Consider the following 23,605-nt stretch of genomic DNA (forward strand, 5'->3'; position numbering starts at 1 on the left):
AGTTTTGTTGTTTAGGCCGTTGCAAATATTTTTTTAAGTTTATGTCCCTCAAACAAATTAAAGTATAAAAATTAAAATTACGAGCCATCGAGAGTTTCAACATTTTAAAATGATAAAAGTGTTTTTGAATGCTTTATACAACCTGTCCAATGGTTTTGCAATCATTAGCAAAATATCTAAAGTATTGACGAAAATTTTATTTTTTAAAGAACTTTTTTTTCGCTGTGCTGTGAATCGGAACTTTATAAAAAATTTAAACATTTTTAAACGAGCCCAAACATTATAAATAAGATTATCAATGCAGAAAAATGCATTGTCAGGTCGAATGTATTCAGATGATTAGACTTCAATTTTCATGGAAATTTTGAAGTTTTTTGAAAAATAAAAATTTTGCCTCCTGATTTTTTGGACCAGCTTTGAAAAATATTAGCAACGGCTTTAAATGTTTAAAATTTGAAGTTTATTTTTTTATTGGTAAATTTAGTTTTTTTTTTGTATTTAGATTTTTTGATTTACTTTAGTTTGATTTTTTTAATGTTGTTCCTGTTTGCTCTCACCAACAAGAGCTGACATCTAATAATCTTCGAAAACACACATCCCAACTATATGCCCCCGACTTGATGGTACTAGTCGGGTACCAGAAAATGAGTACCCGACGTGTATCGACTTTAACTTTAACTTTTTTACTTTACCGATGAATTTGGGATCAAATAGGGTATAAATAAGACGGGATAAACACATAGATTATGGTTTTAAGATGTCTGCAAAGCACATAAAGCTTTATTTTTTTCCACGTCTTCTACAAATAAATTCGAACCCTTGTCGAGAAGGTACTCCAAGCAAACTCTATTTACATTAGCAACACTCTAACAATCTCGTACATCCTACTTATCCTCCTTCTGCTGCATCTTGCTCTCCAGCTTCTCAAACTCCTTCTCGGCAATCTCGTCCACCGGCCTCAGATCGTTCACCTGCTCCACCGAAACCACCTCCGGGATGTAAAACTGCAGCATGTTCTGCACGCCGTTCTTCAGCGTTACGATCGAACTGGGACACGAAGAACACGAGCCCTGCATCTTCAGCTTCACCACGCCGTCCTCGTAGCCCATGTAGATTATATCCCCACCATCTTCCTGCACCGTCGGCCGGATCCGCGTGTCCAGCAGCTCCTTAATCATCTGCACCGTCTCGTCGTCGTCCTCGTTGATCTGCGTGTCCCCGGTGGGCTTGGCATCGGTCACCACCGGCAGTCCGGACGCGAAAAAGTCCATAATGACGGCGAAAACCTCCGGCTTGATGAGCCGCCACTCGGCGTCCTCCTGCTTCGAGATGGTCACAAACTCCGGTCCGAAAAACACCGACCGGACGCCCTCGATGCGGAACAGCAGCTTGGCCAGGGGACTGCACAGGGCCGACGCCTGGGTGGGGAAATCCATGGTTTGACCTTTCTCCAGCACGGAGACGCCCGGCAGGAACTTGAGACTGTCTGGATTGGGGGTGTCCTGCGTTTGGATAAACATGGTTCGCTGGGGGACGAAGCTTGCCGCGGGGACCGTGTGGCGGAGGGGAGATTTTTGCAGGGACGTGAAAGACTTGTGCGGCATTTGAGATCTGCAAAGGGAAGCCACAACAGTGTGAGCCGGTTCCGCATTATGTAAGACGACCAAATTTACACTTACACGACTTTTTGTGTGCCGTACAGCAGGGTACGCAAGGTGGGCACTGTTTTTAGAGTATTTCTGTACATTTTTCGGCGATTTTAATCAAATTGCGCGTTTGAATTTTCCTTCTGAAATTAGTTTTTATTTTGCTTAAATTTCACAACGAGCGACGTTCGAATCGAAAGTGACAGCTGATTTGTGTGTTTTGGCAACAAAAGGCCTTTTTTGGAGAATCGTTAAAGGCACGGAGAGAAAAGATGAAGAAGAAGTAATTTGTGAATGACGCTGGGCTACGCCAGGGTATATTTCCTCTATTTTGTTTTTTGAATAATCATAATTAATAGGGTTAGTGAAATTTCACGATTTCGCGGACAGCGTGAAATCCGCGATTTTTTTCTTTTTCCGCGAAATCCCGTGAAATTTTATGTTTGTGTGAAACTGTAACGATTTTTTTGAAATATTTTATCAAACTCAAACAGGAATAAAAATAATTCAAAGATCTACTGTAGAATTAAGCGAGTTTTCATACAAGGGTTCAATTACTAATATAGGGTTAGTGAAATTTGATGACCGTCCGCGAACAGTGTGAAATTCTTGATATCTATAAATTTTCTCAGATCATTTTTTTCTTCAAACAATAATTCAACTATAATGACTTTTTAAGTAAATTTTATAAGTTTTCAATTGAAAAGCTTGATATGAACCATTTGAAGAATTGTTTACATTTTTCAGTTTTTAGGAACTAGCAAAATTAAGTAATATTTTTTACTTTAGTAAAAATTTCACTACTATTTAACTTGAAAATTAAAATTTCAAAAAGAAATAAGCTTTGTTTTATCTAAAATTAAGTGAACAGTATTTTTTATCTTCACAATCTCATTTTAAAAACATGTCAGATTTTTTTCTAAGTTCTGTTTAATTTTAACGATATTTGATTATTTGGGTGGATGATTCCCCTTTTTTGTTTTCTGTTCTCATTTTAAATAAAAATTTTGATTTTGTTACAAATTATATTATTTTTGCAAAATGATTTTAAATTTAGTTTTTGAAAAGAGAGATAAAATCCTTAAAAAAAATTTGAATGAGCTAAATGTTGCAGAAAATTCAAACTGTTTAACTCATTTTGGATGGACAAGATTGTTGAATCTTGCTTTGATATGAAATTCAATAAAATGTAAACTGCTAAAACAGAAGCAAATCAGCGAAAACGTTTTTGCTTTATTAGTTGAATATCAAAAATGTAGATCAATAAATGATTATACGCATGCCCTACATTTTGTTTTAAACTATAAAAAGAGCTTATCCATAAACTAGGTGGAAACTTTTTTTGAAAATTATGACATTTTTTTTTGTTTCACGTTCAAATTAAGTGATGATTTTTTAGTTTATTGAAAAATAATATATAATGAAGCATAAAAAGTAGTTTCTGTGATTTAAACAAAAGTTTTTCAGAGTTATTTTAACATTTTTCACGTCCCGCGAAATTTCCGTGAAATTTCGTGTTTTGAAATTTTGGTCCCCGTGAAATTTGCAATTTTTTAGCGTGAAAAATCACTAAGCCTAAATTAATTAATAATCAAAAACCGAACGAGAAATGGTCGAAATTATAAAAAAAAAGCTTTATCTGGTATAGTAATAGACAGAAAATAAACACAAATACATATCCTAACAGATTCTGAAAGTGTTTAGGTTAAATTTGCCTTAGTGCATCTCCAGCGCGGGTAGCAAACATCGAAGCAAATCAAATGTGCAACCGACGTCAACCCCACCGCGGTACCTGTCGCGGTAGCAAATTTGCTTTCAGTTCTTCGGGATTTCACTTTGCTACCCGCTATTCTGCTGGTTTGTTACTGCGGCAAATGGAATGATGCACGGAAAAAAAATTAAATTGTTTTTTTCTATGTATAAAAAATTAAAAACATGACAAAATAAAAAAAAAATTAACACAACAATAAAAATTTAAAGAAAATAAAAAAAAATCAAAAAAAAAAATAAAGAATTAAAAAATTGAAGAAATTTCAAGAGCCTAAAAAAAATAAAAATTTCAAAAAAATTAAAAAAATTTAAAAAATTTAAAAAAAATTAAAAAAATTAAAAAAATTAAAAAAAATTAAAAAAAATTAAAAACATTAAAAAAATAAAAAAACATTTGAGAAAAATAAAAAAAATCAAAATTAAAAAAAAAGAAATAAATTTTAAAAACATAAAAAAATTAAACATTCTTAAATTTAAGAAAATAAACTTATTTAAAAAAATAAAAATGTAAAAAAAATGATTTTTTTTCAATTGGAAAAATAAAAAAAATAACGTTTTCATTAAAATATCTGAGATCCAGCCTTTTTGAATTTTTGTATTTTTAAATTTCCGAATTTTTGAATTTTTAAATTTTTAAATTTTTAAATTTTTAAATTTTTAAATTTTTAAGTTTTTAAACTTTTGTTTTATTTTTTATTTTTTGAATTTTGGAATTTTTAAATTTCTAAATTTTTGAATTTTTAAATTTTTGAGTTTTTGAATTTTTTAAATTTTTGAATTTTTGAATTATTGAATTATTGAATTATTGAATTTTTAAATTTCTAAATTTTTGAATTTTTGGATTTTTGAATTTTTAACTTTTTGAATTTCCGAATTTTCAAATTTTTGAATTTTTGAATCATACACAAGAGCAGACATACAAAAATCTCCGAAACACGCATTCAAAACATTGCCCCCGGCTTGCCGGTACTTGTCGAGTATCAGAAAATGAGTACCCGACAGGTACCGACACATATTTTTCTTCTACAAATGAACTTGAGATCAAATTTGATACCTGCTTTGCTACGCGCGGTGGGTGACTCGGGGGCAAACTCGAGAGCAAATTTGGTGGGAATCAAATCGGGTAGCAAATGGTTTAACTTTCGACATTTTCGAAAAATGAAATTCTTTGAAATATTCAATAGGATTAAAAAGTTTAATAAACTTTTAGCATTTCTAGGCATGAATCAACATATAATTATTGATTTTGAAGGTAAACGCTCGGGTAAACGAGAGCAAAAAATGATAAAACCGATATTTCCCAGTCACGGCGTTCTCACAGGATTCTTACTGAAATCTTACAGAGCGAAAATATTCTTACTAGAACGCTGCCATCATCCTGCTAGATTTTCTCAAGAATTCTTTGAGAATTCTAGCTCAAATGCAATAACCGGTTCTAGCAGAATCCGGTTCTGTAAGAATCCTGCTAGAATGCTGCCAGAACTATTCTGACAGATCTGCTGCTAGAATTCTGTAAGAATTTTGCTAGAATTAAACGGAAAGAATGTCTGCTAGAATCCTGCTAGAATTCTGCCAGAATAATGCTGGCAGGTGTTTCTGTTAGAATCCTGCTAGAATTTTGTTAGAATGTGATGACCAAAAATTTGTCCCAGGTTAAAGTTGAAAAAAAGTGATTTATTTAATTTATTCCACGATTCTACATTTCACCTAACACACTATTTTGAGGATAACGCATCCGTACTCCACTGTCCACTATTTGCGCCTGCTCCGATCCGTCCAAGCGATTGTGCCTGGGCCATTGTGGCATCATCGATTTTGACGATTTCCGGGGTTTCGCAAGAAAATCCACCTTGTTTGTATAAATGCTGAAATAAAGAAAAGATTTATTATTTATGTTGGGTCAATTTCTTGAACAATTAACTTACCGAGTTGGTGGCAAAGAAAAAACGTCATTCTCCTTCGACAAAAGAAAATGAAAGAACTTTACCGAACAAGTTGACAAAATGGCGGCAATCGCATTCGCCACAAATCGGTTCAGCGAATGACGTCATTTTCGACAGATTTTGCTCTGTCAGAATATTCTAGCAAAATTCTTACAGCATTCTGACAAGCCTGCTAGAATCATTCTAGCAGGATTCTAGCAGAACAAGCTCTGTTAGAAATATCCGTGACTGGGTTTCGGTGGCAAATTTGCTACCCTAGCGGTGGGGATGACGGATTTTTTTCAAGGTGGCAAATTTGATCTCGGTATTCATGAGCCGGGTGCAAATTTGATTTGCAACCCAGCGCTGGAGATGCCCTTAAGAATCAACTTATAGGAATCAACTTATAAGAATCAACTATAGGATTTGACGTTTTGGTTTCTGTTCTACGAGCGTATTGTAAGGTATGCACTCAAGGGGCAGGACAGAGAGTAATATTGAAAAAGTTTTAATAATTTTGAGTAACATTGAGCCACTCAAAGTTTTTCAATGCTCGCAAACGACGTAATGAATTTTGACACTGACATTTGGCACCAGAGAGAGACGACTGATTTTGACTGACACAAAACCAAGCCCAATGGAAGAGATCAATTTCCCCGGACTGCCCACAAGCTCGTGAAACTCAAAAATCAAGTAAGCATAATTTTGTCATAAAGACGAAGAAATGGTGTTAAATTTTACTGCACTTTCAGATTGTTGCAGACCGAGTCGGAAGATCGTTCGCCCGACACGCCGAATCAATGAAAATCCACGCGGCCAGTAAAGTCCATCCAGCAGAACAGTTCGTGGGCGATTCGGAACATGGTTACGCGTCCCCGAGATCAGTGTGACAAGTTCCTAAGCCACGGCGCCAAGAACGTGCTCAGCCAGGCCCTGACCGATCATTCCTCGATCGCGCACGACGTTAAGTCGGCGTTGCGTGACATCGGCTGTAAGGTGCACCTGGATGAGGAGTAGAAGGCACACTCAGCCATTCAGATTCACAACGAGGAGGAATCGGAGGACATCGGCGCCTTTCAAGAGGTTGTAGCCTAGCGTGTCCCAAAAAAACACGAAGTCGAGGAATTCAATGTGCTCAGTTCTCAAATGATAGAAAATCATGTTAGAAACAACTCTCTCATACATAAAAACTTTCGGAAAAATTGTTTACCACGTTCCCTGGGCATTTTTTTGAAAATAGTCAGTTTTTTCGACAATTTCACAAAATCTGCTTAGAAAAAATGGAAAATTTTAAAATTTCAAATAGCCTATACCATTAAATGATGGTCTGTGGTCAATAAACAAGTTAATGTATCGATTTGGCCTTTTAAAACCTTTTTCACTTTCCCGGTAACTTTTATGTCGAAAAATACGAGTTTTGCTTTACTTTTTTCAATCTTTTCCTCGGTATTGAACACAAAAATTTCCTCATATGTGAGAATACATGCATCTTGTAGAAAATTTTCCGCCGAAGATTTTCGTCTAAGCAACTTTGAAGTTTCATCAACTCTGAGCTGAGATATTCCAGTTTTTGTGAAGAAAGAATATTGAATATTTGAAAATGTTGATATTAATCATCATTGGCATACAATATTAAGGATAATTTAAGCCTAATTTGAAGTGCGGCTGTATCGCATCTGTTTTTAAACATGATTGGTTCATCCTTCAATACTAAGGGCCACCTGGTTTTGTTTTCTCATGGCACACTACGTGCTAAATCAATGAATTACTTTTAGCAAATAACTCATATTTAGAGCATTTTGCATTTAAACCAATCGATGCACGTTTGCTGTGTTTCCATGGATATAGATAAACAAATAACAAATATAAGGTTCAATTGTATGCATTTCCGTGATGTGAACCACAACGTAACGTTTACACTCCCTTCTTATAACTCCTGTTGATAAATCCGATGTTTAGGTAAATTAAAAATATCACAAATATTTGGAATTTATTCTATAGGGATCCATCCATTAATCACGTAGACATTTTTTTTTAATCCCCTTCTCATGGTCAATTGTCCATAAAAAAAACTTTTTTGGATGGAGCGTGGACAATTGCCAACCCCGTACAATCGAACCATATATTTCGATGCCTCTGTGCTCTTGTACTAAGCTTACTGGTTTTCCTATCTAGATAGCATAAGAGAGCACAGATGCATCGATATGTTATTTGTTTATTTGTATCCATGGAAACACAGCAAACGTGCATCGATTGGTTTAAATGCAAAATGCTCTAAATATGAGTTATTTGCTAAAAGTAATTCATTGATTTAGCACGTAGTGTGCCATGAGAAAACAACACCAGGTGGCCCTTAGTATTGTAGGATGAACTAATCATGTTTAAAAACAGATGCGATACAGCCGCACTTCAAATTAGGCTTAAATTATCCTTAATATTGTATACCAATGATGATTAATATCAACATTTTCAAATATTCAATATTCTTTCTTCAGCTCAAATATTCAATATTCTTATCTCAGCTCAGAGTTGATGAAACTTCAAAGTTGCTTAGACGAAAATCTTCGGCGGAAAATTTTCTACAAGATGCATGTATTCTCACATATGAGGAAATTTTTATGTTCAATACCGAGGGAAAAGATTGAAAAAAAGTAAAGCAAAAACTCGTGTTTTTCGACATAAAAGTTACCGGGAAAGTGAAAACAAGGTTTTAAAAGGCCAAATCGATACATTAACTTGTTTATTGGACCACAGACCATCATTTAATGGTATAGGCTATTTGAAATTTTAAAATTTTCCATTTTTCTAAGCAGATTTTGTGAAATTGTCGAAAAACTGACTATTTTCAAAAAAATGCCCAGGGAACGTGGTAAACAATTTTTCCGAAAGTTTTTATGTATGAGAGAGTTGTTTCTAACATGATTTTCTATCATTTGAGAACTGAGCACATTGAATTCCTCGACTTCGTGTTTTTTTGGGACACGCTATTGTAGCCAATCTTGGGGGGCGTGACATCCTTCTTGATATCGTCGAAACGGGCCTCGTTGTTCTGGGGCTCGGTCGATACTATCTTGTTGACGTCGACGATCAGCTGGTGCCGAAACGCAGGAATCTTTCTCTTGCAGCAAAATCCGGAACAGACCATTCCGCAGCAAATACAATGGCCAATTTTGGGAAGTTGAACAGTATAGAGAAGACTAGCGTGCCAAGATCCTCAAGGAAGGTGGGGCAACAATATGAGCGTTTTGAAAATTTCGTCGTTTATGGACACCCCCTTAGCAATTTTAGAACAAATTTTTGAGGATAGTGGGGCAACTGCCCCATGTTGCCCCACCCTGTGCACGCTAGTGATAGAGACGAGGATTGAGACACATCTAATCAATTATGTTTTTCTTAGTTAATTAGCGATGATATTAGTCAATTAGTTAATTGATTAGCGCTGATTTGACAGAAACAATCCCACCCTGCTTTTAAAGAGCTTGGGATTGGGAAAATGTCATAATGACCGCTGTTAAATCTGTTGCTTCGATGAAATTTTGAAATAGGGTTAGAAAAACGGTTCCACCTACGGATTTTTCCGCAAAGAAGTTCCTTGTTGAAGAGGATGCCGAATCGTCAATGTCGATGTGCAGTGCAGTGAAGCGATCGAAAGAGTTTTCCGTCGGTTGGACTACCGTTTGGAAACGCCCCTGAAGAAGCGTCTCGCCGAACACAACAACTTTAACCTGTGTCCGAAAGCGTCCCCCAATCAACTGCTGCATCACACAATTCTGCAGCGGGCTGGTGGAGCAGAATTGGGCAAGTAGTTTGGCAAGCTAAATCGCAAGCGACAGGAGTCCCCCTCAGAAGAAGCGTGTCCGTTACTAGGCATCCGGCTGTGGTCAGACGAGGAATCGTGGCGAAAACGATGCCAAAGAGAAAGAATCCGCAAAGCTCGGTCCTTCAACGAAATTAAGTATGTCGTCTGCTAGGATCGAATGATCTTAAAAGGGACTAATTCTGATGTTCTTTCCACAGAATGAACGCTGACTGAACGAGCACAAGTCGCCCGTCAAGCTATGCAACATTCCAACCACTCATGCGGATCGGCTTGGCAACCCCACAGCAGCGCAATCTGTCCCATTCGCTAGGCCATTCCTGTACAACTCGGTCACCCGCGGATCATTGACCGAGTTATGAATTTTTTAATCAATACTGATTTTTTCAAAAAATCGAAATATTGGTCGCAAAATTTTTGCAACTTCATTTTTCGATGTAAAATCAAATTTGCAATCAAAAAGTACTTTAGTAAAATTTTGATAAAGTGCACCGTTTTCAAGTTAAATCCATATTTAGGTGACTTTTTTGAAAATTGTGGCAGTTTTTCATTTTTTTAAATTAGTGCACATGTTTGCACACTTTTGGAAAAAATATTTTTGAAAAGCTGAGAAAATTCTCTATATTTTGCTTCTTCGGACTTTGTTGATACGACCTTTAGTTGCTGAGATATTGCAATGCAAAGGTTTAAAAACAGGAAAATTGATGTTTTCTAAGTCTCACCCAAACAGCCCACCATTTTTTAATGTCGATATCTCAGCAACTAATGGTCCGATTTTCAATGTTAATATATGGAACATTTGTGAAATTTTTCGATCTTTTCGAAAACATTATTTTCAAAATTTTCAAATTAAGACTAACATTTCAAAAGGGCCAAATATTCAATATTAATATTTTTGCTAAAAGTGTGCAAACATGTGCACTAATTTAAAAAAATGAAAAACTGCCACAATTTTCAAAAAAGTCACCTAAATATGGATTTAACTTGAAAACGGTGCACTTTATCAAAATTTTACTAAAGTACTTTTTGATTGCAAATTTGATTTTACATCGAAAAATGAAGTTGAAAAAATTTTGCGACCAATATTTCGATTTTTTGAAAAAATCAGTATTGATTAAAAAATTTATAACTCGGACAATGATTTTTTGCACAACCTGGAAATTTCTGAAAAGTTGGCATTTTATGTCCTCTAAAACATATCAAAAAATAAAAAAAAATTAAAAATAGTGTTTTTTTGCAAATCAAATTTTAGTGATAAAAAGTTAAATAAAAAAATGACCAATTTTTTTACCGTGTATCATTTTTTTCCAGTGTAGTCCGTATCCATACCTACAACTTTGCCAAAGACACCAAATCGATTAAAAAATTCCTTCAAAAGATACAGATTTTTGAATTTTCATACATCATTTTTGTATGGACAGCTGCCAAATTTGTATGGAAAATTATATGGACAAACTAATGATGCAAAATGGCTTCTTTGGGCATACCGAAGGCACCAAAAAAGTTTCAGTCGGATTAAAAAATACAAAAAAAAATCGAATGACCGAAATCCTAGAGAACTGCTCTACTTTCTTGTCGTTGATTTTAGACAAACACCGCCCGGGAATTCCGCCGGCTACACTGAAAGAAAGGCTCATAGTAATATAACATGTTTTCCACATGAATCTGCCCCATACGGCTTGGCATGTAAGCTTCATGTGGAATGCACTTGATAAACTTCATCGGGCAACTTTTGTTAATCCAAGTGCAAATCACGTTAGTTTGACGTGAAAGCTCACATGAATTTGCAATGTTGAGCTTATGAAAATGCTACGATTTTGTAGTGCCATTCAAATGGTTTTCCAGTGATATGCATTTGCGTTAAAAATTGAGTTGCATTTTCTTTATGTTTGAATTTACTTTCAACACAGTTTCGATAATAAATATTATTTATTGTACAAATGTAACACATTTTTAAAACTCATTCAATACACATGATTTTTATCACAAAATTCTAAACGGCCACTGCGTCGGGAGGTGTAGTTGCAATTCCGTGTCTGCACTGGGTCTAAAAGCACTTGATAGTGGCCCTTGGGATGTACCCCTCGCCGGTTTTGGGCCGGGATCCAGTGGCTGTTGTCGAATAAAGACCACAGTCCGGATCACCGAATCAGGAGCGGATTCTGTAGCCGGCTTCATGGCTGGAACATTATTTTCTGGAAATAAAAATCGATGCAATATAATTATTTAATAAACCTAAATATTTGATTATTTTATATAATACTTACCGAAAAAATATGAGCTTATTTTTGATTTAAGAACAAATCTTTATTAAACACAAAATCTCTTCTAAAAAACGGCATTTTAAACCGAATAGAAAATTTTCAACCACCATCGTCTGTGGCCATCTTACTAATGATGAAGAGTTTTCCCCAAACGCATTCAAAACCCAAAACCGAGGGGCAGGACACAGTTAATCAATCATCTTTACACTAATTGATTAGCGCTGATTTTCGTCAACTAGCTAATCGATTAGCGCTGATTTGATATTCCATTCCCATCTCATATCAAGATATCTTGTCGTTGAGAAATGTCATTTTGACAGCTTGAAAATGTGACTTCGATTTGATCCGCAGGAAAACACTAAATTCTCGGGATAATCTGTTGTGCGGTTTCATCCGGTGCAGGCAGGTTCCGGGCACAGTCGGAGAATGGATTTCGGCGTGGTCTCAACCAGCAGCAAACTCACATTGGAGGCCTTTTATTCCGGCCAAGTTGGTGCTGCACCCGAGAAGAAATCAAGGACAAAAAGCTGTCGGCGAAAGTTTTGAAGATTTTGGCCAATAGAAAGCAGGAGGAGCGCGGAAAAATGCAGCAGGCCCGCCAGATGCAGAAACTAGACGCTGCGATCGATAAACAGAACTTGGGCATGACGTTGTAGGGACCAGGACCCCGGCTCCGAAATGGACACCTTTTTCGGCAACGGGATACCGTCGAAGCCATTACTTACCACATCCAGGACATATTCGGCTACGGTCAGAGCCGTTTCCGGAACGAGAACTTATACGATCACGAGATATAGTCCATCTTTGGCAATGCATTTGCAAGAAGATCGGCCTGCTTGAAGGCCGACAGGCGACTTTAAGAGGGGAAGTGGCAGAAGGCGCTGCGAATATAAAAACTGTGTGAATGGGTGCAGTAAGGGGGAAGGTTTTATTATGGGGTTTCTTTTTTTATTCTTTTGGATTTAATTTTGTAGGAGTTTTCTTCCATCGGTTTTCTAACCAATTGCTGCAACTCTTGTTTGGCTAAGCCACCGATGTCGGTTCGTCCAGCGTCATGCCCTCGACCATGTCACTCTTTAACAGCCGCTTCTTCTCGTTCTCATCATCCCCAATGGCGAGTTTCAAGTTGTACTGCTGTTGTTCTTTTCCGGTGACAACCGACTTTTTGCCCTCCCCTCGGATGCTGGCGCCCGTACTACAACCGGCGTTGTCTTCATCACTGCCTCGAGATCGCTAATCATCAGCTGGGTCGCACTCGGTCTTCTGCGACCTGCTTGCTGATTGACAACTGGTTCCTAGTTGCCGTGGTAGTTAGGTGGTGGCGACATAGTCTGCAAGTTCATTCGTTTGGAATTCTTCTAGAAATCGTCCAGCCGTTGACGCGCCGGATGAAAGCGAATCTGCAAGTAGATACCTGGATAGTAAGGATTATTAGGGTTACGATCGAGCTGAGGTGCATGGTGGTGTGAAAGTAAGATCTGTAGCGAAAACTGGAGAAGGTTCTGCGGTAGTGATGGCCGTCGTGGAAGTAAACGCGGGATCACATGACACAGTGACATGACCAAGGTTTTTTTTCCTAATTTTGATCAATTTATTTCCTATTCAGTGAAACATTAAACCAAGCATTAAACAATTTTCCATGGCCGACAACTTTTTTGGGCTTGTGCTTCATACAGCTCGTCGGCCTCCTCGCAGGTCTTGACCCACAGCAGCACCGACGGTGGCTTCGTCTCCGGCGTCAGAACGCACACCATCATGACGTTTCTCTTGCCTATCCCCTGCACCGGCACTGCCTCGTTCAGAATGATGTTGAGCAGAATCTGGCCGATGCTGGAGTCGGCCAGTACCATTATCTGCACCTTCCGGTTCACTTTGATGTACAGCGTTCCGATGCCACGGTCCGAGTAGTTACCGTCAGCTTTGACAAAGTTTGCACCGCTTGGAAAAGATGCTGTCCTTGAACGGCGTAAACTCCACCTTGGACGGTTCGTTCTCGTCGTCATCGGCGGCGGCCTTTTCGTCCGACTTGCTGTCCTCGGTGGGTTTGGCCACGTTGGCAAAGATGAAACCCGTTCCGGGCGTAGAACTTGTCGAGCCAAACCCGAAGCTAAATTGTTTGGCTGCTGCTGGAGTCGGTGCCGCGGCCGTGTTTGTCGTCGTCGCTGGCGCAACGTTTCCAAGAGTGAATCCGCTGGTGGACGACTTTGCGGCCGTTGGCTCCTTACTGCTACTCTTCTTGGCCTCAATCTCATCCAGAATCTTTTTCGTGATCCTTGAAGATCGGCCTAAGCTTGCACACCAGATTCTCCTTGACCTTTTCCGAAATCCAAGCAGCCACGACCACACTGAGCGCCTTTACGTTGGCCGCATACTCCTCATCCCCGGTGTCCTTGCCGATGGAGCCTGCTGTTTCCTCCTTCGGCCGGCTTCCTACAACGACCTTCTTGCTCGGGTGAGTCGTGGCAAAGATGGTGGCACTGAGAAGCGAAAATGGACTGGCTCCTGCTTCAGTAGGCTTCACAGCCGATGTAGACGTCACCCCGACGAATCCCTTGAACGCATCGAACACCGACGACGATCCACCGCTGCCCACGGAATCCGTGACGACGACTCCGTTTTAACGACGCGTTTTTTCCAGCTTGTAACGTCTGGGCAAATCGGTTTGCCTCCTCCTCTTCGTTCCTGTTGCCGTGGTTCAGGTCGGACATCGCACCGCGTTTGGCCATTTGCCAGGTTAGAACCAGATTAGCCACTTCAATTTCTTGGTGTTGCTTTACGGCCGCAACCACGAGTGATGTTTTGGTTTGTTTTGATGTTTTGACGTTTGTCCATCAACCCAAGTTAAAATTCGAAGGGTAGGAATACGCTAATTGATTAGCGATAATCCTAATCAACTAGTTGTAAATTCTGATTAACTAAACGATTATTTTTAGTTAATTAGGGCTTGTGTCTCACCCCTCGAGCGTGCCAGTCTATGTAGAGAGTGCCTATTGCACTCTCGCAGTGACAACAGGGAACTGCCTGATGACAGCGTGCGGCTGTCAGTCGGGCAGTCGCATCTCAGCAAGCGGACAAGCAAGAAGCACGTCGCGGTCCGTGATCACTCCCACGTGGTGGGTGATTTCCTGGAGGCAGTTTGCGGCTACACATTTTGGCGACCGTGACAGATATTTTGCTTACTTTATTATATCAAATCCTGCAGTTTTCACTTTGAAATCATCCAGGAAATCACCCACACTACGGGTTTGTTCCAATATTTTTGTTTGTTTAGGAAAGTGCCGTACGGATTGCGGTTGGTGTTGTGCGTTGGTGATGAGAAAGTAGTGGTCGTTGAGAAATGAAACAGTGTTTGTAAAGAACACCTTTGGAGAAGACTTGACGCATGGAATAGTTTGTGGTATGTATGTGAGCGAGGTCAGGAGACCGAATTTCGGAAAGGAGGAGTGAAGATTGATGGACCGCTCAAGGTGTGTGTGTGAGTTTGAGACCGCACCACCAGAGCGAGTTTTTGAGAACAGCTCGGTGGAGGAAGAGTGAAGTCTGATGGACCACTCAAGGTGTGTGTGTGAGTTTGAGACCACACCACCAGAGCGAGTTTTTGAGAACAGCTCGGGGGAGGAAGAGTGAAGTCTGATGGACCACTCAAGGTGTGTGTGTGTGTGAGTTTGAGACCGCACCACCAGAGCGAGTTTTTGGAACCGCTCGGAAGAGGAAGAGTGAAGTCTGATGGACCACTCAAGGTGTGTGTGTGTGTGAGTTTGAGACCGCACCACCAGAGCGAGTTTTTGGAACCGCTCGGAAGAGGAAGAGTGAAGTCTGATGGACCACTCAAGGTGTGTGTGTGAGTTTGAGACCGCACCGCCAGAGCGAGGTTTTGAGAACCGCTCGTACGAGAAAGGGTGAAGTCTGATGGACCACTCAAGGTGTGTGCGTGAGCTTGAGACCGCGCCACAAAGGCGTGTTTTGAGACCGCTCGAATGAGAAAGTGTGTAGTTTGAAGGATTACTCAAAAGTGTGGGAGAGTTTGAGACCGCACCACCACAGCGTGTTTCCGAGGACCGCTAGGCATAGTTATAATTTCTAAAAAAAACGATCGTTTTAAGTAAAGGGAAAAAGAAGAGTTAGCGCATACTGCTCGAAAATAAACAAGAAGAGTGCGGTAGATCAGACCACTCTGTAGAGTTAAAAGAAGGGTGTATTTTAGAAGCCCACTCTTAAAGGGAGAAGGAAGAGTGCATTCGTACGGACCGATCGGAAAAGGGAATAAAAAGAGTCGCTGATCGTTTGATGAGGATTGTGAGTATGTTCAAACATGTGCTTCGAACAACTGAGTGGCTTAAATCGCTCAGAGTACGCCAGGAACGTAACAAATGACTTAGTTGTTTTCTTAGACTTGTGTTTTCATTAAGCTGTAAATTAAGGTTATTTAGAATCTGGTTTTCGCAGAAAATGAAGCATGCCAACCCAGTCACGTTCTAGCAAAATTCTAGCAGAGTTCTCACAGAGCTGGATATTCTTACAGCATTCTAGCAAAACCAGCTCTGCTAAAATATTTCGGGACTGGGAAATACCTTAATGTGGGTTTAATTCACGGGGTTGGGCACAAGGTTGATCCGTAGCGCATTGGATTTACTTCCGTAAATATTCCGTAAATATCGTAAATATAGATAAATATTATTCACCTGCACGATATTCGGCACAACATTTTGTTCAGTGTGGATAATGACAGTTGAGAACTGTCACTTTTTTTTCCTTCGTTTGCAAACTGTCACCGCTCCAATATTTTTCGAGCTTGAGGTATTTTTTTCACTGTCGGAACCGATCCTCGCAACAACCTTCCCCGCAATCCACCAACAATCTGTGCAAGAAGCCCAGTGCGGATCTGCGCTCCGACCCAGGAATTGCCGACAAGATCATCGGCTGCCTCGGACTTGGAGTGAGTAATCCTCCGATCTTTTGCTTCATTTCTAATCGTTCCGCCTTCGCAGATTTCACCGGAGGTCGATCCGACGTGGCGGATTTGCGCCGGCTGTGCCGAACGCGTCGACGCGCAGCATGCCTTCCGGACGCGAGCCCTGCACTGCAATAGTTACGTCGAGAACGGGCTGGAGGACAAGGAAGACGAGAACATGTGCCGGTTCTGCTTGAAGATTCCGGGCGGCGGCGGGAGCGTGGCGGATGAGGTGCAAACGGTGCGGGATTGTTTAGGGGTTGAGATCATCAGCTGGGATACGGTGACGAAGATTTGTGGGGATTGTGTGGGCGGTGTTGGCTGGATTTCGGGCGGAATTTTCGCCGACGGCCGTGCCGGTGAAGCTGGAGGACTTGACGGATTCGTACAGGACAGTTCGATGGCGGATAACGGGGAGAAGCGAGGGGAAAAGCGGAAGGTCACGGCACGGTCGCTGCCGTGGATTGGAAGTGACCACGAGTATCGTAACTTTGACGTGCTGGATGAAACGTACGAGGCGATTGAGGTGGTCTTTGAGGAATATACGTTCGATCTTCGGTTGGTCTTGTCGGACGAGAGTTCGCTGTGGCATTGTGTTCAGTGCAAGCTGCGAGGTTGTCGCGTGAAGCTGAAGATTGATGCGAAAGGAATGTTGGCCACCTTCGGGGGATCAATCGACAAGAACAACCACATGAACGAGCTGGACAAGCTGATGGAGTGTCCGGAGGGGAAAGGGATGGTTCAGTTTGACGGTAAGAAGATGACCACGCGTTGAGGCTACGCGGCATTCCGGATGGTTCGCTGGAGGCAATTCGTACGTATCAGCGGACGACGTCGCGAGTTGCGATTTAACAGAGGGTCGATCAAGAAGGTTACGTGAGTAACGGGACTCAAACGTCCAAGTTTAAATGTTTGGACGGAGTGGAGAATGAAGTTCAAGCAAAGGTGAAGGCCAATAATGTGGATATTTACAAAATCCTCCAGCAGAAGGATCCCGCGCGCATCTTTAAGGTGCTTCTGCACATGGTCAGACAAATGACAAATTCGGCAAATAAAAACCGTACGCAACGTAACGCGTTGTCTCATGATTATTGTTTTTTTCATAATATTTAACAATACAAAAAAATAAATCTGAAACCACAAATAAAAAGAAAATCCAAGAAACTTCAATGTTCGCCTCTTATTGAACTCCAGGTGACCAAATTAGGTCAAATAAATTTAAAAAATGCATATGCAACAGCTAGATGCGTCTGCAGTGTAGACGCGTGCAGGAAGTAATCGCCGGCGACTTTTCCTTGGCTAGTGCAAACGCGTCCCGGACGAGCTTGGCCCTGTCTCCGATGAACATCTGCACTAGCTGCAGGCCGGCCAGCTTCAGGAAGGTCGACTTTGTTTGCACCACACAGGTACCAGCCGAAAGCGTGCAGCCACGTGCAGCACTCCCTTCGGCGGATGAATTCCCAGGTTCTTGAACATGTCCTTGTGCGTCATCGGCAGCACGACGGCCTCAATTAGTTCCTGGATTTGTTTGTCCAACCCGTCAAAGCCCGAGTAGTGCTCAGTGGGCCGTTCGTCCACCTCTTTCGCCTTGACGCGCGCGTAATACTCGGCCGGAAGTGTCTCCAGGATGAGGTACGACGTACAAGTCCTTGTTCACTCTCATCGCCCAACTTGAGCTTCTCCGGAACAACCAGGCCAATCGCGAGCAAAAAGTACGTCTGTCGTGTCGTAGTCTTGATGACGGGGCGCTTGCCCTTCCGCTGGTAGTCCAACACCACCACCGCACGGTCGTCCTCCGTCTCCTGCAGGTCCACGTCGATCCTTGGTATCCCGTCCCGATTACTCCGCGGAATTCAACATAGCGTGCCTTGCAATCCAAAAATGTGGCCGGAGAACAGCAAAATTCAAGGGATTTTTTTGTTTGTAAACAATCAGCTGTGCGCGCGTTTGCGATGACAGCTGTAAAAACACTGAAATAAATTTCATAGAGGAATCGTGTATACACGTGAATATGGATGCACATACGGATCAACTTATGAAATAAATGCAATATATTTGGAGTGACCACCTCGTGGGATATTCTGTGTTCTCTGAGGAGTAATTCAATCTTCAAAACAAACCGAGGTTTGTTGTTACAGAATTCTGAGAGGCATTTTCTGAGGAATTTGTCAAGAAATCTATTTTGCTGTTACACAACTCTGCGGAGTCAGAGCATTTTCTGAGGATATAGGATAAGTTCTATGAGGAGTGGTAAAAGTTAAGCTGAAAAGTGATTGGAAGTTATTTGACAGACGCTCCGGTTGGAGCTCGGCGTAGGAAGTATACGGTTCATCATCGGGTGGCATCGGAAAGGTTTTTATTTCGCAGAGGTTCGGTGACCTTTCGTGGAGTACGGCTGCCAGGTTATTGTTTTCAAGATCATTACAGAAGTAAACATACAGTGTTTCTACTAATACAGTCTCACTTTGGCACGTGCAAGCAAAACAAACTCACGCATACTTCTTTATTGCAATGGTGATGAATGTTGCAGTACTAGAATTTCATTTGTCGTGGGACTATTTTTTGTAAAAAATCCCGGGCAGACGGTAATAACAAAATTCATGTCATTTCAATAACAGATTTTGTTAAAATAACAGAAACTGTTATTGAATATTCTTATAAATATTTTTTTGAAGAAAAAATAATAACACTTTCTGTTATTTTAACAAACAATGTTATTGGGATGATATTCAATTGGAAATGTGAAATAAGATAATAATAACAGTTTAAGTTATGTTTTTACATTTAATTCCATAATAACAGTAACTGTTATTGGTTTGATATTCCATTGGAAATGTGAAATAAGATGATAATAACAGTTTAAGTTATGTTTTTCCATTTTCTTGTATAATAACAGGAACTGTTATTGGTTTGATATTCCATTGGGAATTAGTGAAATAATTATTATGTGCACATTTCGATTTTTTCCGGACTTAGCAAAATTTCCACTCGCTGACAGAATTTTTTAATTCCCGGCACTTAGAATAATTTTCATAGTCTCACATAATGAGCATATATTTTGATGTTTCATGTTTGTGCTGGACTTTGATAAAAAATCGTTTTTTTGCGATTAAATTAAAAGCAATTTTCGAACAAAAACTCGCATTGGCCCATTTACATTGTTTTGCTTGAGTTGATTAATTTCATGTATGGTCAAACTTGGTCAAACTTTTGGGCAAGCGGAGAGGATGTCGATCCGCTATCAGTGCGAACCACCTCCATAGGCTTGCGGTTGGGAGAGCAGAAATGAGAACTCATGACTTATTGTTTAAAATGATACAGAAGGCTCTCTCTTTTACCCAGGTCAAACTAAAAGGTGTAAAAACCAGGGTTTAGTGTAGTTGCTCGATATTTATAACAATTTCGTTGTTTGTGAATGGCACCTGCAACTGTGTCCTATCCCTCGCTTGGTACAGAACTGTCTTGGAAGAACTGTCAAATTTTGTTTGTTTTGGTTAGCTCTCATGATTTTTATTTGCCTGCGAGATCGCGCGATTTGCGTAAAGTTGCTGTTATTTTGTGTTGACTATGGGACTACGATCGCCCAATTTCCGACGACGGAGGAATCTTCGTGCCCGTGTCTCAGAAAATTCTGGCCGGTGTGGAAACGGGAAGTGTTTGAGGCGCACGGAACCAGCGCCGTCCGGTTGGAGTTAGTGGGGTTGATCGACGAGCAAAAGATCCAGAGTTTCCACGTTGGGGAGTTGTGGGAACGGTGGTAACAGCGAGCTCGTCATACCGTGTTCCTGACATGCGTTTTTTGCCGTTTGGTGATCCGTTCCGAGGCCGTGTGGAAGATCCACGTCAACTCCAAACGGCACAAGCTCGCCCGGTCCACGAGACGTCCCCGGAGGAAATTCAGAGGAACTCGAGTGCGTAACCGGCCGCCAAAGACGACGGCGGTTCTCTTCCGGCTGATTTCTTCGGTGCTGGTGTGAACATCAAACGGGATATAATCAACATCCCCCGGAAGAGGAAGAGGATTCAACGGCCGAGCAGAAGATCAACGAAATCGACGAGCAAATTCTAAACTAGTCCCGGGTGCTGAGCTTGGAGCGGAAAAGGACGAGGTGCGGACGGCATCAACGAAGGTCGCAGGAGATTAAGAAGGAAGTAAGTGACGACGATGGCTGTAGTTGTACAGCGTTCCGTTAAGGTCCGTCGTGTCAAAGGAATGTCAAAGGCTGGATGACGCCTACGAACACTGCGCGGTTGTCCGGATGAGGGACACAATTGACAGGTCCGGCAAATCAGTTTGAAATTGCCGTCGAGATGAATTTGTTTAAGATAGCGTATGTAGTTTTTAGCATTTCCGTATCGAATAAGGAAGGGGCAACCGCCGCTCAGTGTTACCTCCTTCCTAATCTCCATCTTGACAGCAGCGCCAACAACCACAATAATCCGTCTCTCCTGCGGCCTTCGTCGATGCCGTCCGCTTCCGCACCTCGTCCTTTTTCCGCTCCAAGCTCAGCACCAGGAACTAGTTTGAATTTGCTCGTCGATTTCGCTGATCTTCTGCTCGTCCGTTGAATCCTCTTCCTCTTCCGGAGGATGTTGATTACATCCCGTTTGATGTTCACACCAGCGCCGAAGGAATCAGCCGGAAGAGAACCGCCGTCGACTTTGGCGGCTGGTTACGCACTCGAGTTCTTCTGAATTTCCTCCGGGGGTGTCTCGTGACCGAGCGAGCTTGTGCCGTTTGGAGTTGACGTGGATCTGCGCTTGGTTTAGCGTCTTAGATGGAAAATATTTTTGAAATTACAAAACGAGCGATCCAATTATTTAATAATTGTCCTTGTGCAAATGCAAGCAATGTTTTCTATACTTTTTGCGCCAACGTTGTTTGCGGACGCCCCAAAAACGACACTGGGAACGTCAAACGAAACGATCAAAGCAAGCGTTGTTGTTGTTTTCGAATCGTGTCGTCGGATGGTCCGTCGCGTTTGAGTTTATCGGAACAGTTGGTGTAGAAATCCGTCCTGAATCCAGTCCCGTCATAGGTGTTTCTGACCGCGACGAAATGGAAGCTAGGGGAACGTGTAAAATCAGTATTTTTGGTGTTTATGTTTGACTGTGTGTGGAGGAGGAGGAGGGAAACGATGGTGCTGACATTTTAAAAAGTGGGAGACTGCGGCAAATCACCGCAGCAAATAAGAGTTTGTTTACCTGGCTTATAATGCCCTTCGTTTGCTTGTTTTGCGACTTAGCCTGTTTCCGTTTCCCAATCGTGTGTGTTTGTTTTTAGTGAATTAAAATGTCATTAAAAATGGCGAGCAACAAGCTTCGGCTTTTTTTTTAGTTGTCGCGGCTCGTGACAAGCTGGATCGAAGCTGCCTGAAAAGAAGATTTGCAACGATGGTGTCAACCGATTCCGGGATTGTTCCTCTACCGTGTGCGTAAACCTTCGAGCGGGTAAGTAATTTTCTGATCTGATCAGACTCCGTGAAAGAACAACATTGAGTGGATTTCTAATTGATTGGTTTGTTTTGAAATGAGCCTGGTTCTTTTATCTTACGTGAGGCTTTAGAGGGTTTGTTTACATTCCGAACATTCATTTGGGACCTCAACAAATCAACCGGAAAACCACGAAAGTTAGTCTGTGTAAACAAACATGCCGTTCCTTTTCAGATTTGAGGTTATGAACCCGGCTGCTGAAGATTCTTCCGGCGAAACCCGACGGACTATTGGGTCAGACTGCCGTGTGCCGACGACAATCTCTTGGCTTGGACCTGATCGTGAGGTTATCGGTAGGTTGTCGATAACGGCCGTGGGTCGTCGTTGTTCCGCAACGGAGTTCGTGTAGGCGGGGTCAATTAGATAAGTATATTTAACTTTTCCTCCACCTACTCGTACTTTTCTGTTTCCTTTCTTCACTTCCTTATTCTATTCCTCCTCCTAACCATCTAAGGGGAAATATACATTTTAGACACACATCAGAGGCACATAAATGTTGCTTGCTTGCAAAATTTGCGTACTCAAACAAAAATGTACTTTTGGCAACGAAGAATGTATTTCCATTGAGTACCTAATGATGACTCAGCGATTATTATACGCCCAATCGCAGATTAGAAATTTTATTTTATTAGAACAGGCACATTTTCCTTACATTGTACTGCTAAAATAATCAAATTGTCATTAAAGAATTGATACTTTGAGTTCTTTTTCTCTTTTTACAGGAAACCGGAAATCAACCTGGTGTTCTACGTTGGGGCAGACTTTTTTGCGCACGCCGGATTTCCTATGGACGGAAAAAAGGAACCTTAGCACAAACTTCATCTGAAAGATGGATATGCAGATCGTCAGCAAAGTAAGTTAAATAAAGTAATATCCCAAAGTAAACCTATCACTTTTTCTTTCCTATTGATTGTATGTTGAACACATTTTAACGTCATCTGGGGCGAATCTGGACTACTGTTTGAATAGGGATATCAGGTTTTAGAGCACTCAAAAGCTTAAATTTGAAAGCGATGCTCTATTTTTGTTAATTTGTGTCTGTTTTATTCAAAACCGATCAAAATTCCAAATATTTCGCAGTAACAAGGCTGAAACAGCATGAGGCGAGTTTGGGCTCCTTGTAGCCCGATTCACCCCAGATAACGGTACTTTTCTATCTAGCAAAAAATGGAGTATGAAATATTCACAGTAAATTATAATTTCTAAAAGATGTGTTAGCAAACATTTTAGAACACATTTAAAAACAATATTCAAGCTACAGTTGGCTTTCAACACTTTGAAATTTGGTTACAACTCATAAAAAGCAAGCTAGTTTCTATCGAAAGTTTTACAAAAAGGAAATGATGGAGTTAGAGCTCCCAACTTATCCTGCCTAGCTGAGAATTTTCCTACGAACAAAGGAAGATTTTTCTGAGATACAACTTTTGCCCGGCCGGGATAAAATAATAACACTTTTGTTATGCAATCAATCCTTATAAATAACAGTTTTTGTTATTTGGGTGCTCCCCATCCATCGCTCAGAATAACTAACCTTGTTATTCTATTGTTCTGGATTCTATGTTATTAGTATGTTATTGCAATAACAGAGCAATAACAATTTTAGTTATTTTTCGAACAAATCTTTGTTATGGAAATTTGTTATTTTAACAACTAATCCGATCATCCCAATAACGGATTTTGATCTTCTCACAATATCAAAAAATGACCTTCCCAAGTTATTTCCGTCTGCTCGGGTATATTTT

The 23,605-nt window shown here is 40.7% G+C and overlaps 3 protein-coding genes and 1 pseudogene across 3 annotated transcripts; 1 reads left to right on the plus strand and 3 right to left on the minus strand.

The window, feature by feature from the left end:
* Nucleotides 1-744: 744 nt before the first annotated feature.
* LOC119767634 (NFU1 iron-sulfur cluster scaffold homolog, mitochondrial-like) lies at nucleotides 745-1,867 on the minus strand. The gene is made up of 2 exons (XM_038256618.1): nucleotides 1,680-1,867; nucleotides 745-1,611 (listed from the first exon to the last, which is right to left on the minus strand). Exons 1-2 carry the CDS (start codon nucleotides 1,745-1,747, stop codon nucleotides 885-887), a joined length of 795 nt encoding a protein of 264 aa, XP_038112546.1. The 5' UTR covers nucleotides 1,748-1,867; the 3' UTR covers nucleotides 745-884.
* Nucleotides 1,868-13,044: 11,177 nt separating this feature from the next.
* On the minus strand, nucleotides 13,045-14,145 carry LOC119770665 (annotated as a pseudogene).
* Nucleotides 14,146-15,706: 1,561 nt separating this feature from the next.
* On the plus strand, nucleotides 15,707-17,822 carry LOC119770670. Its single transcript, XM_038265988.1, has 3 exons — nucleotides 15,707-15,715; nucleotides 16,149-16,355; nucleotides 16,408-17,822. The coding sequence occupies exons 1-3, from the start codon at nucleotides 15,707-15,709 to the stop codon at nucleotides 17,143-17,145; spliced, it is 954 nt and encodes a 317-aa protein (XP_038121916.1). The 3' UTR covers nucleotides 17,146-17,822.
* Nucleotides 17,611-20,780, minus strand: LOC6042862 (26S proteasome regulatory subunit 6A-A). Its single transcript, XM_038265996.1, has 4 exons — nucleotides 20,763-20,780; nucleotides 18,062-18,172; nucleotides 17,802-17,990; nucleotides 17,611-17,757 (listed from the first exon to the last, which is right to left on the minus strand). Exons 1-4 carry the CDS (start codon nucleotides 20,778-20,780, stop codon nucleotides 17,611-17,613), a joined length of 465 nt encoding a protein of 154 aa, XP_038121924.1.
* Between the last annotated feature and the right edge of the window lie 2,825 nt (nucleotides 20,781-23,605).

Source organism: Culex quinquefasciatus, chromosome 1 (assembly GCF_015732765.1).
Source record: "Culex quinquefasciatus strain JHB chromosome 1, VPISU_Cqui_1.0_pri_paternal, whole genome shotgun sequence".
NCBI classification, from domain to species: Eukaryota; Metazoa; Arthropoda; class Insecta; order Diptera; family Culicidae; genus Culex; species Culex quinquefasciatus.

What these genes read in the sequence shown, in the direction of transcription:
- LOC6042862 (XM_038265996.1), bottom strand. An exon ending in TTTTGCTCGCGATTGGCCTG is followed by an intron (nt 17,991 to 18,061) that starts GTTGTTCCGGAG and finishes CTCATCCTGGAG; the next exon opens with ACACTTCCGGCCGAGTATTA. An exon ending in CGCCGAAGGGAGTGCTGCAC is followed by an intron (nt 17,758 to 17,801) that starts GTGGCTGCACGC and finishes GTGCAAACAAAG; the next exon opens with TCGACCTTCCTGAAGCTGGC.
- LOC119767634 (XM_038256618.1), bottom strand. Translation starts at nt 1,747, where the DNA reads ATGTACAGAAATACTCTAAAAACAGTGCCCACCTTGCGTACCCTGCTG. An exon ending in TACGGCACACAAAAAGTCGT is followed by an intron (nt 1,612 to 1,679) that starts GTAAGTGTAAAT and finishes TTCCCTTTGCAG; the next exon opens with ATCTCAAATGCCGCACAAGT.
- LOC119770670 (XM_038265988.1), top strand. An exon ending in TCGGCTGCCTCGGACTTGGA is followed by an intron (nt 16,356 to 16,407) that starts GTGAGTAATCCT and finishes CCGCCTTCGCAG; the next exon opens with ATTTCACCGGAGGTCGATCC.